The following is a 15,657-nucleotide window of genomic DNA, read 5'->3' as shown; positions in this document are numbered from 1 at the left end:
TTCTTTTTTCGTATAATGTCATGTTTCCCTTGATAAAGATATGGATTTTTAATTAATAAATATTCTTATTAGCATGCTAATGATAGGCAGTGGCCAGTTAAAGGGTCAATCTTTCTTTTCGTAAAAGAAAGATGTATAATTCATCTTTTAAGTTCACCATCTCTTAAGTATTTTGTCACAAGATAACCAGCAAACCACTGTTGGGTACAAAAATTTTATGGTTGTTTTGCTGTATAGATTCTACCATTTAAGGTAAAAAGATACCTAAGTCAGTTTTATTGGACACCTCACCTGTTCATTCATCATCAGCATATTGCACCAGATCTCGCTTACCATTTGTGGTGTTTTATGGCATTTATTCACTTCTGTGGTGCAAATATTCTTGCCATGACTGAGTTCAGGTTAACAACATGAGTCACTGAGCGTGGCTGTTGGAAGAGATGAGCAGTTACATGCCAGTTTCGTAGTATTTTCACCAGACAGTTACAATAGGCACGAGCAGCCTCAAGATGACAGTAAATGTGGGACTTCCCTGGGGGTCCAGCGTTTAGGACTGCACTTCCACTGCAGGGGATCGAGAGTTCGATCCTTTGTTGGGGAACTAGGATCTTGCATGCCTTGCAGCGTAACCAAAAAGTTAAAAAAAAAAAAAAAAAGATGATAAATGTAATAAATAGTTATAATTGTGTTAACTAGTTAAATAAGTGATGAGCTTTAGGTATTTATTGGCTTTTAATATAATGTATTTAGTTTTCAGTTGTCATTTAGTCGCTAAGGCGTGTCTGACTCTATGACCTCATGGACTGTAGCCCGCCAGGCTCCTCCGTCCATGGGATTCTCCAGGCAAGAATACTGGAGTGGGTTGCTATTTCCTTCTCCAGGTGATCTTCCCAACCCAGGGGTAGAATCCGCGTCTTCTGCATTGGCAGGCAGATTCTTTACTGCTGAACCACCAGGGAATTAAAGTATGTGTAATTCTATTTTTAATAATGGCTGTTTTTCATAACAAGGTCACAAAATTCCTAAAATCCCTGAAAGTTCAGCAGTCGACATTCATTGGTAGGTGTGAGCCAGTGCACACCTGTGGACCTTGTGGGACATGTTAAGAACTTAGGCTTAATCTGAGTGAGATGAGAAGCCATTGAGGGGTTTGGAGTAAAGGAGGCCCATGTTTTAATACGATTGCTCTGCTGTGCTGAGGATGGACTGATGGGAGCAAGAAGGCAGCAGGGAGGCCGATCAGGAGGCTGTGAACAGTGTGGGCCAGGGATGAGGGTGGCTTCAGGCAGGGCTAGCCTGTGCCCAGACTGAGAAGTGAGGCCCTGCGGGATCTGCCATCTCATTACTCAGTGACTTACTGAGGTCTGAGAAGATAACCGGACTTTCCTCCTCGCTTACCCTTGCTTTGTCAGAGAGAACATTGTTCAGCTGAACGAGTATCCAACCGAATTTGATAGATGTTTATGTTGTTGCAGAATCACTGTGGTACCAAGCATGAAGGTTTGATTCTCAAAGAGGGTGATAATGGCAGTTTGGATGGGCTGATTCTTCAGTGTGGAGGATCTGCCTTGCAGGTGTTCAGCATCCCTGGACCCACCTCCCTAAATGCCAGTGGTGCTTCCTGGAGATTGCCACCCCCAACCTCCCCCACAACATGCTTCCTAGCAGCCCTGCATGTATTTTCACTGAAAGGCAAAGAACTGTGGCCTCTAACACAGTATGTGCTTCTGTTTCTGCCCCGGCAGTATTATGCCTACCTGTATTCTTACGTGATGCCCCAGGCCATCCGAGATATGGTGGATGAATACATCAACTGTGAGGACATCGCCATGAACTTCCTCGTCTCCCACATCACTCGGAAACCCCCCATCAAGGTAGGGCCCCGCCGTGTACGGGACTGGGGGTGCGTGTGTACTCAGCTCACTTACTTTGTAATCGTGCAGTGCATAACTCAGTGTACTTCAGAGTCCTCGTCTGTGAAACGGGATGATGAGGCCACCAGCCAAATAGGATCACTTCAGGGTTTAATGAGGGCCTTCACTTCCTAAGGTGTAAATGGATAGAAATCAGTGATTGGAATTTGAATGGGGAAATGTTACATCTTTAATTTTCACTGATCTTGAATTGGAATTTATCCTTTTTATCAGTTATAAAACAGGCTGTAATTCATAAGAGGATTGGTGGTAACTGATTTTTCACCGGAACTCACAGATACTTTCCTATCACGTTATGTTTATTGTGAAGTATTGTTAACTTTCCTCACTTCTTTGAAATTATGGCAGTTACTAACTTTTCCCTGGATTGTGTTACCTCTAAAAGAGTACATGTATTTCTGTGTTTTGGTATTACCTGTTTCCTTTGTTGTTGTTCAGTCCTTAAGTCGTGTCTGACTCTTTGCAACCCCATGGACTGCAGCACACCAAGCTTCTCTGTTCTCCACCGTCTCCCAGAGTTTGCTCAGATTCATGAGAAGGCAATGGCACCCCACTCCAGTACTCTTGCCTGGAAAATCCCATGGGCGGAGGAGCCTGGTAGGCTGCAGTCCATGGGGTCACAAAGAGTAGGACACGACTGAGTGACTTCACTTTCACTTTTCACTTTCATGCATTGGAGAAGGAAATGGCAACCCACTCCAGTGTTCTTGCCTGGAGAATCCCAGGGACGGGGGAGCCTGGTGGGCTGCCGTCTATGGGGTCGCACAGAGTTGGACACGACTGAAGCGACTTAGCAGCAGCAGCAGCAGCATGTCCATTGAGTCAGTGATGCTATCTAACCATCTCATCCTCTGCCATTTCCTTTGTAATTTCTTATATTGTACATGTCTAAAAGCATTTTAAGGAGGGTCCACAGGCTTCCCCAGACTACCAAACCAGAATGGGAGGTGGTGTGTCCTTGGCACCCAAAATATAAGAATTTCTGTGTGTAAAACTCTAAGAATAGTGCCTGGCACATAAGTTCTTCATAAGGTATTTATACAAAACAAAAGTACCCCCTAAATTGTAGAAATTTGAGTGCTTTCTCTGTCTTTGAGTTGGTGAGTAGATTTGACCAGACTATTAGCAGTTTCATACTTGGTGCACAGGAAGACCAGTCCCATCACTGTCTGTCATTATTGTGGATTCAGACAAGTGGAAGCGCTCCTGGTGAGGGCTACGGTCAAGGCCTTGTAGCAGTTAATACTAGAGCGTCTGTCAGTTCCGATTACTAGTGTTTGTGACCGTGCTCTGTCAGTGTCTTATGTTACGGATTCACACCTGATGTCCTCATATTATTATCATCAACAAGTCGTATTATTTAATTTTGTAAAATACTTTAAACTTCATGGATATCATTAGGACCATGAGTAAATAATAATTTGGTGTATATTTCATTCTTCTTCTTGTACATTTTGAATGTAAGTTCTAGACTAAGTAGCCACTAGGCTGAACAAATAATGATGGTCAAACTGTATCTTTAGTTTCAAGCAAGAGTGGTAACTAGAGAACACTGATTCCAGCAACAAAGCAAAACAGACAAGTAGAGAAGCCCCTGGGGCTTTATGCTTTCATTCATACCTATTCCAGCCTTTTGCCAAGTGTGGCTCAGGGTCATAACTTAACTCCTGGTTACCCCATAGTTTCTCAGATTCTTTAGCCTTCTGCTAAAGCCTTGTAAGAGAAGAATAATTAGCAAAATAATGCACCAAATTGTGTTTTTTTTTTTTAAACTCTGAATGATGATAGTATTTTTATATAAAATGACATGTTTTCCAGTTACAGTGGTAGATCTGATAGTAAATGATAAAAAAAAGCATACTTCTTTGTGAATTCTAAGGAAGGGAGGCAAAGGTCTTATAAAGAAATTAACGATGGGTGCACTTTTCTGGTCCTTATTTATCCTTTCTTGTGTAGCCAGGGACTGGACTCGAGCGAGATGTTTACTTTCTAATTATAACTCCCTATTAGATCATAAGACATTATTCATGAAAATTTAAAGTATCTGAGTGATTAGGTACCTAATAATACCATCAGTCACATTAAGCACTCACAGACGGGGTGCATTTTTCATCCTCATGGAAGCATGTTTGTTCTGTTATTAGGCCAGTGTTTCATTGGTTAAACGTCTCTCCAGTGTAGAGAGTGAGGTGGAAATAATTTGTTTATGGTATACATGATTCTTTGGCTACCTGGTGTGAAGATCCGATTCAGTGGAAAGACCCTGATGCTGACAAAGATTGAAGGCAAAAAGAGAAGGGGGCTGCAGAGGATGAGATGGTTAGATAGCATTACTGACTCAGTGGACATAAATCTGAGCAAACTCGGGGGGATAGTGAAGGACAGGGGAGCGTGGCATCGCAGAAGGTCAGACATGACTTACCGACTGAACAACAAAAGTGAAAACTGGAAAAGTTAGAATGACTTTTTAAAGGCAGAGGCTCAGTAAGTTGAGCCTGTCTTCAAATTCTGAGTCCAGTTGTTTACTTCATATTATAGAACCAGTTTGAACTCAGTATTTTCATTAATTTACCTAATTTTATCCGGTATATATACTATTTTATATTATAAAGTAGTAATTTTTTTTTTGCTTTAAATACTTCAAATTTTCACTGTCCCCTCCCTTGTTACAATTAGGAAAGCATGACTGTTTTAGGTGATAGCTATATTCTTTCAATAATGTTAATATCTTGACAATATTGAGTAAATAAACCACACAGGGTTAATTTCATCTTGTTCCTTTGAATAATGTACTATTATTTTTTTGAAGAGGAGAGATCTAGAATGTAAATAGACTTCATCCAGAATAAAGGATGAAAAACTCATAAAGCATTGAGAAGACAGGTGGAGATGGCTTATGGGATAAGGAAGTAGAGAGAGAATACATAAGTAAGTGTCTTAATATTAATGCTGAGTAACTTCTCAACATCTATTCAAGATTTTCCTTACTATTACTAAGCAGACCTTTACTTAGATTAAATTACTTGAAATATTCCTGTGTAAAATATAATCCATGATGTTGCTTTAGTAAGTGTTCAAACTTCACTTTATACAATTTACTCTGCTTAATGTTTTATTATGTTACACACACACACACAGTTGTTTGGTTGCTCGGTCACGTCCAGCTCTTTGTGGCCCATGAGCCCAGCACACTAGGCCTCTCTGTCCATTACTGTCTTCCTGCGTTTCCTCAAACTCATGTCCCCTGAGTCAGTGATGCCATCTGACCGTCTCACCCTCTGTTGCCCCCTTCTCCTCTGGCCCTCAGTTTTTTCCCCCCTCTCTCTCTGTGTATATTATGTAGCCACTGGACCACCGGGGAAGTTCCTATATATACATTTTTTAAAAAAATAAATGTATTGGGGTTGCAATCACAACATTTTTTTAGTAGTGGGTTACATGATTAAAAACATTTATTTGGAAACCACTGCTTCAGTGAAAATACCTTTATAAAAGGAGCATATATAAGGAGAAAATGCCGTATAAAAGCAGTATAAATACCTTTTTGTGCCAGAGTGGAGTCACTTGCAGGTTAAGAGACTTTTCCCCCTGAGGTTGAGTGCTGGCGTCTGAGATGAGGTACAGGGAGAACAGAGTAGAATACTGGACACGGATGTGGTTTGATTACAGCCTGCCTTCTCTAGGCCCTGACATCCATCTCCTGCTGCAGTCGAAGCTGATGGGGAGGGTAGTAAGTGATACACTGTTGTCTGTAAACTGGAAGATGTCTAGAGAACTGCCGGCGGGTGAGAGGGTGGCGGAAGGGGATGGTGGAGTCCTGTGGAGGGACCTCTGGGGGTCATGACTTCTTCAGAGTTTTATCTCTGGTGTGAGTGTCCCTTGGCGCCCTGGCCTGTGGTTATGATCACTCCTCAGTTTCAACTCTAGCAACTGGACTTCTGATGGCTGATACTGGCTGTGGGTGGTAAGTATTCTTCAGCTGGAATTAACAGGATGGGCCATCCAATTTTAATTGTTTTCTCAGTTTATCGTAGTAATAATAATTTTAAAATTATTCAGGAAAAAAATATATTCAGAAAGAAAATAGAACATGCAGATTTAAAAAACCTAAATAGAACTACTGGAAATGAAAATTATAGTTATTAAAATGACAGTCTTTGTGAATGGGATAAAATGATAAGACAGCTGAAGAGAAAGTTAATGACCTAGTAGATGATGCGTGAATAATGTGAATACATTTCTGAGAAGGTATTATGGAGATATAAAGAGATGGAAAATAAGAAAGATGAAGAGATGTGAAGGCTGTAAAATCTAACACAGTGCCAGAAAGGGAAGACTAGAGAGATGGGAGGGGCAGTCTTGAAAATACAATATGAGAATTTCCAGAATTTATTGACTGCATGGGGCCTTCTCTGGTGGTTCCTGCAGTGTGTTAGACTGGAATTCGATACCTGGGCTGGGGAAATCCCCTGGAGAAGGGAATGGCAACCCACTACATTGTCCTTGTCTGGAGAATCCTATGGACAGAGGAGCCTGGTGGGCTACAGTCCACGGGGTCACAAAGAGTTGGACGCAACTAAGCAAAACACGCAACACTGACTGCATGAATACTATAGCAAATATTACACTTAATTGTGAAAGTCTAGAAGGTCCCTGTTGAAGTCAGTAGTAAGATAAGGTTTGGTTCAGTTCAGTCGCTCAGTTGTGTCTGACTCTTTGCGACCCCATGAATCGCAGCACGCTGGGCCTCCCTGTCCATCACCAACTTCTGGAGTTCACTCAAACTCATGTCCATCAAGTCAGTGATGCCATCCAGCCATCTCATCCTCTGTCGTCCCCTTCTCCTCCTGCCCCCAATCCCTCCCAGTCTTTTCCAGTGAGTCAACTCTTCGCATGAGGTGGCAAAAGTACTGGAGTTTCAGCTTTAGCATCAGTCCTTCCAATGAATAACCAGGACTCATCTCCTTTAGGATGGACTGGTTGGATCTCCTTGCAGTCCAAGGGACTCTCAAGAGTCTTCTCCAACACCACGGTTCAAAAGTATCAATTCTTCGGTGCTCAGCTTTCTTCACAGTCCAACTCTCACATCCATACATGACCACTGGAAAAACCATAGCCTTGACTAGACAGACCTTTGTTGGCAAAGTAATGTCTTTGCCTTTTAATATGCTGTCTAGGTTGGTCATAACTTTCCTTCCAAGGACTAAGTGTCTTTTAATTTCATGGCTGCAGTCACCATCTGCAGTGATTTTGGAGCCCCCAAAAATAAAGTCTGTCATTGTTTCCACTGTTTCCCCATCTATGTCCCATGAAGTGATGGGACCGGATGCCATGATCTTCATTTTCTGAATGTTGAGCTTTAAGCCAACTTTTTCACTCTCCTCTTTCACTTTCATCAAGAGGTTTTTTAGTTCTTCTTCACTTTCTGCCATAAGGGCGGTGTCATCTGCATATCTGAGGTTATTGATATTTCTCCTGGCAATCTTGATTCCAGCTTGTACTTCTTCCAGCCCAGAGTTTCTCATGATGTACTCTGCATATAAGTTAAATAAGCAGGGTGACAGTATACAGCCTTGACGTACTCCTTTTCCTATTTGGAACCAGTCTGTTGTTCCATGTCCAGTTCTAACTGTTGCTTCCTGACCTGCATACAGGTTTCTCAAGGTTACCCAGTAAATAAATGGAAGTAGAGACCACATCCACATTCACATGGTCAGGATAGCAGTTCTCCCCAGGTGTAAAATGTCCGTGTAACTCTAATCAAAATCCTGTTAGGTGGCAATAAAATTAACCACCATACCATCAAAAAAACCCCTAAATTCTAGTAGAATACTTTATTTGGTTTAATTTGGCTTGGAGTGAAACTTGACAAAGAGATCCTCAGATTTGTGTTGAAAGGCAAAGAGCCAGGATAGCTAAGGCACTAGTGAGGAAGAGGGCAGCTGACCCTGTCAGAAAGCGTGGCTCGGTATTAAAGTACATAATCATTACAGATGCCTGTGATCTTGGCACAGAAACCGACAAAGTCAGTGCTACAGGGCAGAATGCAGACACAGGCCCACGCCTGCATGGAAGCTTGACATATGATAAAGGTGGCATCTTGGGAATAACACTTTCTGTATGGAACAGAAGTACATGTCATACCATACACAAAGGAAATTCCAGATGGCGTAATAAACCAAGTGTTAACAGCAAGCTTTAAAACTTCTAACAAAAAATACAGAAGTATTTTTGTGATATAGACAGAAACAGTACAAAATCTGAAGGAGAAGATTGATTTGTTGGAATGTATTAAAGTTCAAAGCTTTGTTCAAAAAACTCTATATCTAGATGTGACGTTTGCAGTCCTGGTACATGACAAAGAATTGATACCCAGATAAAGGATTTCCAAAGGAGAAGACTACTCAGTTGATTCATTAAGTATGTAAGAAAGTAGTTCAGTGTAGTAGAAACCTAGATGATTAATGAACATGTGGAAGGGTGCTGATCTTCTGTAATAATCAGGGAAGTGGAAGTTAAAACAATATGATATAGTTTATACCATCAAGTGGGCAGAAATGAAAGTGTGATGGTACTAGATGGCTGTAAGGATGTGTAGAAATTGCAGATGTTGATCAGGGCTGGTGGGTGTACATTGGGACATTTATTTTGAAGAAAGTTGGTTTTGTCAAGTATAACTGAAGGTCATGTTCCCCATGGCATTGCAGGAGAGGAAAGGAGGGAGGGAGTGGTGGCATACGGATTAACTCTTTGTAATATTCTGTTTCTTTTGCAAAAAAAAAAAGAAAAATATATGTGTAGCCTAAAACAAATAGGACAAAGTGTCAGTATTTGACAAACCTGGTGAGTTTGCTTGTTTGTTGTCTTCTTCCCCCCTTTAAGCATAACATTTCATTCATATGTTTTAACCGATAGTAATGTATGTTTCATACACACATAGCCATATTTGATTCTTTTTGGAGATACTTATTTATTTGGCTGTGTTGGATCTTGGTTGTGGCATGTGGGATCTAGTTCCCTGACCAGGGATGGAACCTGGGAGTGCATTGGGAGAGCTGAGTCAACAAATACCCGTGCAATAAAAATGATAACTAAAAATGAGAAAGTTTAACATTCTCACTACCAGCTCCTTGTATATGTATCTTGGTAATCCCGGCCTGCTGCTTCCCTCCATTGATAACTGCTACCCTGAGTTTAGTTTTAAAAATCCCCTTCCCCTCCTCTCTTAAAAAGAAAAGCGTTTTTACCGATATGTATTCATTTCTAGGGCATTCCTTGTGGTTCAGCTGGTAAACAATCCGCCTGTAATGTGGGAGACCTGGGTTTGATCCCTGAGTTGGGAAGATCCTCCGGAGAAGGGATAGGCTGCCCATTCCAGTATTCTTGGGCTTCCCTTGTGGCTCAGCTGGTAAAGAATCTGCCCGCAATATGGGAGACCTGGGTTTGATCCCTGAGTTGGGAAGATCCCCTGGAGAAGGGATAGACTGCCCACTGCAGGATTCTGGCCTGGAGAATTCCATAGACTGTATTGAATAGTCCATGGGGTCACAAAGAGCCCGACACGACTGAGCGATTTTCACTCACTCATTCATCTCTAAGTGATTGGCGTCTTTAAATTTTATGTAAATGAAATCAGACTATATGTGTTCCTCTGCATTTAGGTTTTTAAGAAGTCAGTCTGTGAGCTCAGTCAGTGTTGATGCTTGTGACTGTAGTTTATTTTCATTGCCCCAGAGTCTTAAATAGGCTCTCCCCCATACCCTTCTAAAAGTTTTAGGTTTTGCCTTGTTGTATTTAAATCACTAACCCTTGTTGAAGTGATTTTTGTGTATAATGTGGGCTAGGGCCCCAATTTCATTTTTTTGTCTCCTAAGCAGCATTCATTGCACACTCAGTTCACCCATGCCCAGTGGCGTGCAGTGCTGGAAGGTCACTCAGCACACGTCTGTGTGCACGTGGGTCTATTCACGTGTTCTTTACTCTGGCCTGCTGGTCCAGTTTGTTCACGTGCCAAATTCACATGAATTGTCATAGCTTTAGAATTAGTTTTTGTATTTGCTAAGACAGGTCCCCTCTAACGTAATCTTGTACTTCAGGAGTGTCTTGCCTTGCACGCGCCCTCCTGCAGGGATCTATCCAGAAGGGCAGAGTGTGCACTGGGCCCCAGGAGGCAGGTGGCTCAGCTCAGAGCAGGAAGGAGAGCTCAGCTGCGGGAATGATAGCTTTTTTCTGTTCCAGGATCAGTTTTCAACTTTAAATAAATGGAATCATACAGTTATCTCTTTCCACGTCTCTCAGTCTTTTTTTTTTTTTTTTTTAAATAATGTTATTTATTTATTTATTTATGGCTGTGCTGGGTCTTCGATGTCGCTCAGGCTTTTCTCTAGTTGCGGTGCCCGGGCTTCTCACTGTGGTGGCTTCTCTTGTTGCGGAACGCGGGCTCAGGACCTGCGGGCTTCAACAGGGCTCTAGGGCTCCCCGCCTCTAGAGCGCAGTCCAGTGCTTGTGGCGTGTGGGCTTCGTTGCTCTGAGGCCTGTGGGATCTGCCACATCAGGGATTGAACCTGTGTCTCCTGCATTGGCAGGCGGATTCTTTACCACCGAGCCACCAGGTAAGCCCTCCATGTCTCTTCATCTTGCTTTCATATTTCTTTAAAGCTTTTTTCCAGTATTTTCCATTCTGGGAATAATTTTAGTATACTTTTTATCACTGATTTTCTCTTCACCCATCCACTGAGTATCTGATTTAATTCAGTATACTTTTTTTTCTTCCCAGTTTTATTGAGATGTAATTGACATGCAACTTACTGATTTGCCTTACAAACCATCACGAGATGATGATCACAATAAGTTTATGTACTTTCCGTTTCTGTTGTTCTGTTTGGTTCTTTTTCCTTTTCTTTTTTGATTGCGCCACGCAGCATGTGGGATCTTGGTTCCCTCCCCAGGGATTGAACCCGCACTGCCTGCGTTGGAGGCGTGGTGTTGACCACTGCCTCACCAGGGGCCTCCTCATCTGGCTCCTTTTCATGTCCGCATGGGCTTTTTCTGATAGCCCCTGTTTCTTCCATCAAACCTTGCGTAATCTTCCAACATCTCACTGTGCACCTGAGACCCGTTTACCGTTCCTGTCTCAGAGTCCTGCTGCTGGGCAGTGTTTCTTCTGTTGTTTCTTTCTGCATATTCTCCTCCATGTGACCCATCCCTGTTGTGCGATTTTTGACTGTGAGGTCATACTCTTTGGATGCTACTGACTGCCCTGCTTTGAGGCCTGGATCTGAGAGGGCTTGCACTTGTTTCTCTCACGTGCCTGGGCTCACCCCCTGCTTAAGACCTGTTCACGCTAAACTAGCATATTGGGACACACGGGTGACATAAGTTGTAGCCTCAGCTGTGTGAGGCCGGCTTGAGGTTATAGTTTCTCAGAGGAGATTTTCCTCCTCCTCTTGGAGCTCAGACTCAGAAGGAAGCGGTGCTTCACCACCTTGCTCTGTGGGGCCGCCTCCCACCCACGTGGCCTTCCGCTTGTTTCTGTGGCTTCAGCATGTTTCTGATCTGATTTGATGACAGTGGCTGCCCCAGCTTCCGGAAGACTGGAGCTCCTGACTGTTTCTCCGGATTCAAGCCTTCTCACTCCTTTGACTTCTGAGGATTTCATTTCTTTCCTTACAAGCTCAGCCAGTATGTTTAAAGAGGTGGTTTCTATATTTCGTCCTGCCTTTTCGGGCATTCTCTGCTGAGGGGCTTAGATTGTCGGGGCTGCCGTGTTGCCGACGGTGAAGCTGTTGTGTTACTCTGCGTACATTCCTGATTGCTGGAAATTCATCATCATAATAACCAGTAAACTATAATATGATCACTTTCCCTTGTCTTTAAATATGACTTTCTTAAACTTCTTTTTAATGGATGTGCAGTATTTTATAATTATTTAACTAGTCCCCCTTTGATGGGTAGTTTTCCAGTATTTTCCTGTTCTTTTTAATGGATGTGCAGTATTTTATAATTAACTAGTCCCCCTTTGATGGGTAGTTTTCCAGTATTTTCCTGTTAAAAACATGAATGAAATGAACAGCTTTGTACCTACAACCTCTGGCTGTGCACCCAGGAGAAATACTAGAAGTAGAGTCGCTGAGGCTTCAAGGCTTTCAGTATCTGTTGAATATGGACCATTTGGAAGGCACGTCCTTACCAACAGTGTAGCTGTCGAATATGTCCCTGTGAGGAAGAGGACTCTGTGAGTGAGCGTGGGCATCGGGCTGTGTGTCGTCGCCATGGAAACGGAGGCCTCCTAGACTGAGCTGCGGGGCCTCTGTCAATGTTAGCACCGTGGTTCTCACCCTCTGCCCTTTCTTCCCGGCTCCCAGGTGACCTCACGGTGGACTTTCCGATGCCCGGGCTGCCCTCAGGCTCTGTCACACGACGATTCCCACTTCCACGAGCGGCACAAGTGTATCAACTTCTTTGTCAAGGTGTACGGCTACATGCCCCTGCTGTACACGCAGTTCCGCGTGGACTCTGTGCTCTTCAAGACCCGCCTGCCCCACGACAAGACCAAGTGCTTCAAGTTCATCTAGGGGCCTTGCACGGCAGGGCGAGGACGAGCAGAGCGGGGCAGGCGGCTCGGGGGCCCTGGACACTGAAGGGCCTCAGGAACGCCCACCATGGTCGGGCCAGGCCCTCTGCTGGGAGAGGCGCAGGGGGGCGGGAGGGGCGGGCTGCCTTGCTCCTGAAGTGGGCGGCACCGGGCCCGGAAGCCTGGTCCCAGGCCACCAGGGCTCCCTAAACAGGGCACTGACGATAGCTTACACTGAGGACCATGGGGACTCTGGGGAGTCACTCACACAGCTCACGAGCCCAGCACAGCTGGCTTGTGGTTTTTTAATTCACTAACAACTATTATTATTATTTAAAGAGTTTCAGATTTGCCATTCAAGGTTTATTTATATATATGTGTGTGTATATATACACATATGTGTGTGTGTGTATATGTGGGTGTATATGGATATATGCACACACACTCACAGACATATACATATGTATGTATTCGAGGGGGAGCTTGGCGTTTCTGCCCATCTCACAAAGTGAGGGTCCCACCGTGGTGGTCTGTATTTTGGTGGAGAAGGATCCTGGCCTTCCTGTATCTGGCTCGTCCTTAAAGATGGTCTCTGTCCTCCCCAGGGGCCCCTGTGTGCAGAAACAAGAAAGGGCTGGCGTGGCCCCGGGGGGGTCTTGCCTGAGTTCAGACCTGTGGGTTGGCTCCTTCCCCGCTTCCTGTTGCCAGCAGCGCTCTGTGGCTCGAGTTGTCCTGCACTCGAGTTCTCGGTGGGATGGAGGGCCTGTGTATTTGGGGCAGCTGAGTTTCCCTGCCTGGGACAGGTGGGTCGAGGACTCCCTGCTGGCTGTGCTGTCTGTGTACTTGACCTGGCTCTCCTTTCCCCGCTGTCTGAGAGTGAAGACAGGAAGGACCGAGACCTGCAGACAGACCCCCAAATGGTTCATTTTGTTTGACCCTCCTTTTAAGGACCTGTTGTGCTTTGGCTGCAGACTTTCCTGAAGGTTCTCTCACGTACAGAGCAGATGCCTGGCGGCTACACTTCAGGGGGGTCTGAGTGGTTGGTTGCAGGTCGGCCGACTCTCTCCGGCTCAGAGCAAGTGAGCACAGCACCCTTTGATCCCCACCCGGCTGGCCGGGAGCCACAGCAAGGCACCTGCCTTGGGATGATACCTGGGTGAAATTCACCTTCCCCACCCCATCTGGACCCGCATCCTATAGTCCTAGATCCCTCAGGCCGGGTGGGTGTCAGGCCCTCCCCGGGGTTGGTTTGGTCTATGTCAGAATGATGGGAGGATAGGATTTGTTGGGTTAAGCTCAAATCCAGCCTGAAATTGAACAGGTGTTCATATCCCATATTACCACTTGCCCCTGTGGGTTTCAGTCTCTATTTTCCTGGGCTGAAATAGAAGGAAGGTTTTTTTTTCTGGAGGTGGCAGCAGTAGGGGAACTGAAGAGAGTGGTGTCACTGGCGTTGGCTGGGATGTAGCACGTGACCGCTGCCGCTATTTCTGGACACCCCGTTCCTCTGGTGAGGCTGAGTCGAGGAGGTTCCCCTCAGTGACTGAACACAAGCTCGGGCCTGTCCTGGGCACGCACATGCCTTAAGCCAGCTCCCTCCTCCCCGGACCTCCACCTCCCATGCACCTATTTCCAGGGGGCACATCCGTCTCTGACCTGCCTGCCCACCAGAGGGTCCTCTTCAGGTGTCACCTGAAGCCAGCTCTGTCCTGGAGGGAGCACCCCCTGGAGGGCTGAGGGACCTGCCCTGTTTGGGGGGCAGGACCGGGCTGTGTCTTCCTGACGTCCCTGCTGGCATCTCCCTGTGTCTCCCCTGCTGAGGCTGCTTCCTAGGAAATGGGCTCTGCTGCTCGGCAGCCCAGGGAAGGGGTCCAGACCCCCGCCTCCTGACTTTCTAATTACTCCTCCTTTGACCCTGGACTTGATTCTTTTTAGCAGTAGCCTTCTTCCCTTTGGGAAGCCAAAGAGTGTGTTGTTTTGAGCTATAAATGTGGCTGCTATTTTTATCTTGTCTCTTTTAATGTGAGGAACCCCTGGACTGCCTCTGAGCACGGGGTCCCTGGTGAGAAAGTAGCCGTGTCAGGACCCGCCGAGGTGGAGCCAGGGCACGGGGTCCTGAGTGTCAGGGACAGATCCGGAGCAGCTGGTGCTCTGAGGTGGTGGGTGACATCACAGGGCACTGAAGGGTGGTGGGGGGAGGTGATGTTGGAGCAGACGATGGGGCTCTGTTGGACCTGAGTGTGACTCTGACTTGGAGGAGCCGGGACTGCAGGCTCTGGTGGACACGGGCCGCGTCTGTAAAGGACACTCCTCACGGCGAGAGGCGGGGGCAGGGCTCTCGGGGGCCTGGTCCGGTCTCCCAGAGAACAGCCATCACATTTTGCAAGATGGGTTAGGGGGCCGCCCAGATCCAGGCTTCCAGTGCCTTTGACGCCTGTTGTTTACCTTGGGGAGTCCAGAGTCGTCTGCGCCACCTGGCTGACTCCTGGAGCCTGGCACAGCCCTGCAGACACACGAGACGTCGTCAGCTGTTCCGTGAACGCCCACTGCCGTCTGCGCTCCCAGAGCCCAGCGCATCCTTGCTCCCCAGTGGGCCAGTCTGCTCTCTCCCGAGAGACACCCACCTGAGGGGAGGCACCCACCAGACTTGCGCCGTGGGCCTCCGCCTGTGTGCGCCGCTCCAGCAGGGCCCGGGCACCGTGCCCCAAGGAAGAGTCCCTCCGGAGCGGCCTGCCTGTGTGAATGTGGGCGCTCCTCTCTGCAGCGCTTGTGTTCTGGAGGGGCAAGCTCTACTAATACCCACGCCATGTCCATCCACCCCACCCCTTTTCCAGTCATGAGCACAATGGTCTTACGTTGGGTTTTTGTAAAAAAAATAAAAAATAGAAAATGGAGACTACAAGCAGCTTGGAGGTCTTTTATGATTTTTCTCTGCAGGACGGAGGAGTGGCCGGAGGACAGGCGCCTCCTGGTTCCAGGAACCCCCCACCCCCCACCCACTGTGCACGGCCTGTGGCCCCTTCTTCCTGCACGGCTGTGCTTGCCTTGGGCCTGGAGTGGCCTGCGTGCCTGAGCCCAGGTGATGCTGTTGGGGGCATGGGCAGCCTTGCGCATATCTAGTGTCCGTTTCCAGGATGGGTCACTAGATTA

General features: G+C 46.0%; 1 protein-coding gene across 3 annotated transcripts in view; it reads left to right on the top strand.

The window, feature by feature from the left end:
- Positions 1–15,409, top strand: part of EXTL3 (exostosin like glycosyltransferase 3) — a 131,801-nt gene extending 116,392 nt beyond the window's left edge. For all 3 annotated transcript variants that reach the window (XM_070794183.1, XM_019965828.2, XM_070794184.1), the window contains exons 6-7: positions 1,746–1,874; positions 12,299–15,409. In XM_070794183.1, coding sequence (XP_070650284.1) covers positions 1,746–1,874; positions 12,299–12,508 — 339 coding nt within the window. In that variant the 3' untranslated portion in view covers positions 12,509–15,409. The remainder of the gene's footprint in view (positions 1–1,745; positions 1,875–12,298) is intronic.
- The last annotated feature ends 248 nt before the right edge of the window (positions 15,410–15,657 follow it).

Source organism: Bos indicus, chromosome 8, assembly GCF_029378745.1.
Source record: "Bos indicus isolate NIAB-ARS_2022 breed Sahiwal x Tharparkar chromosome 8, NIAB-ARS_B.indTharparkar_mat_pri_1.0, whole genome shotgun sequence".
Lineage (NCBI taxonomy): Eukaryota > Metazoa > Chordata > Mammalia > Artiodactyla > Bovidae > Bos > Bos indicus.
This window is presented reverse-complemented; position numbering and strand designations above follow the sequence as displayed.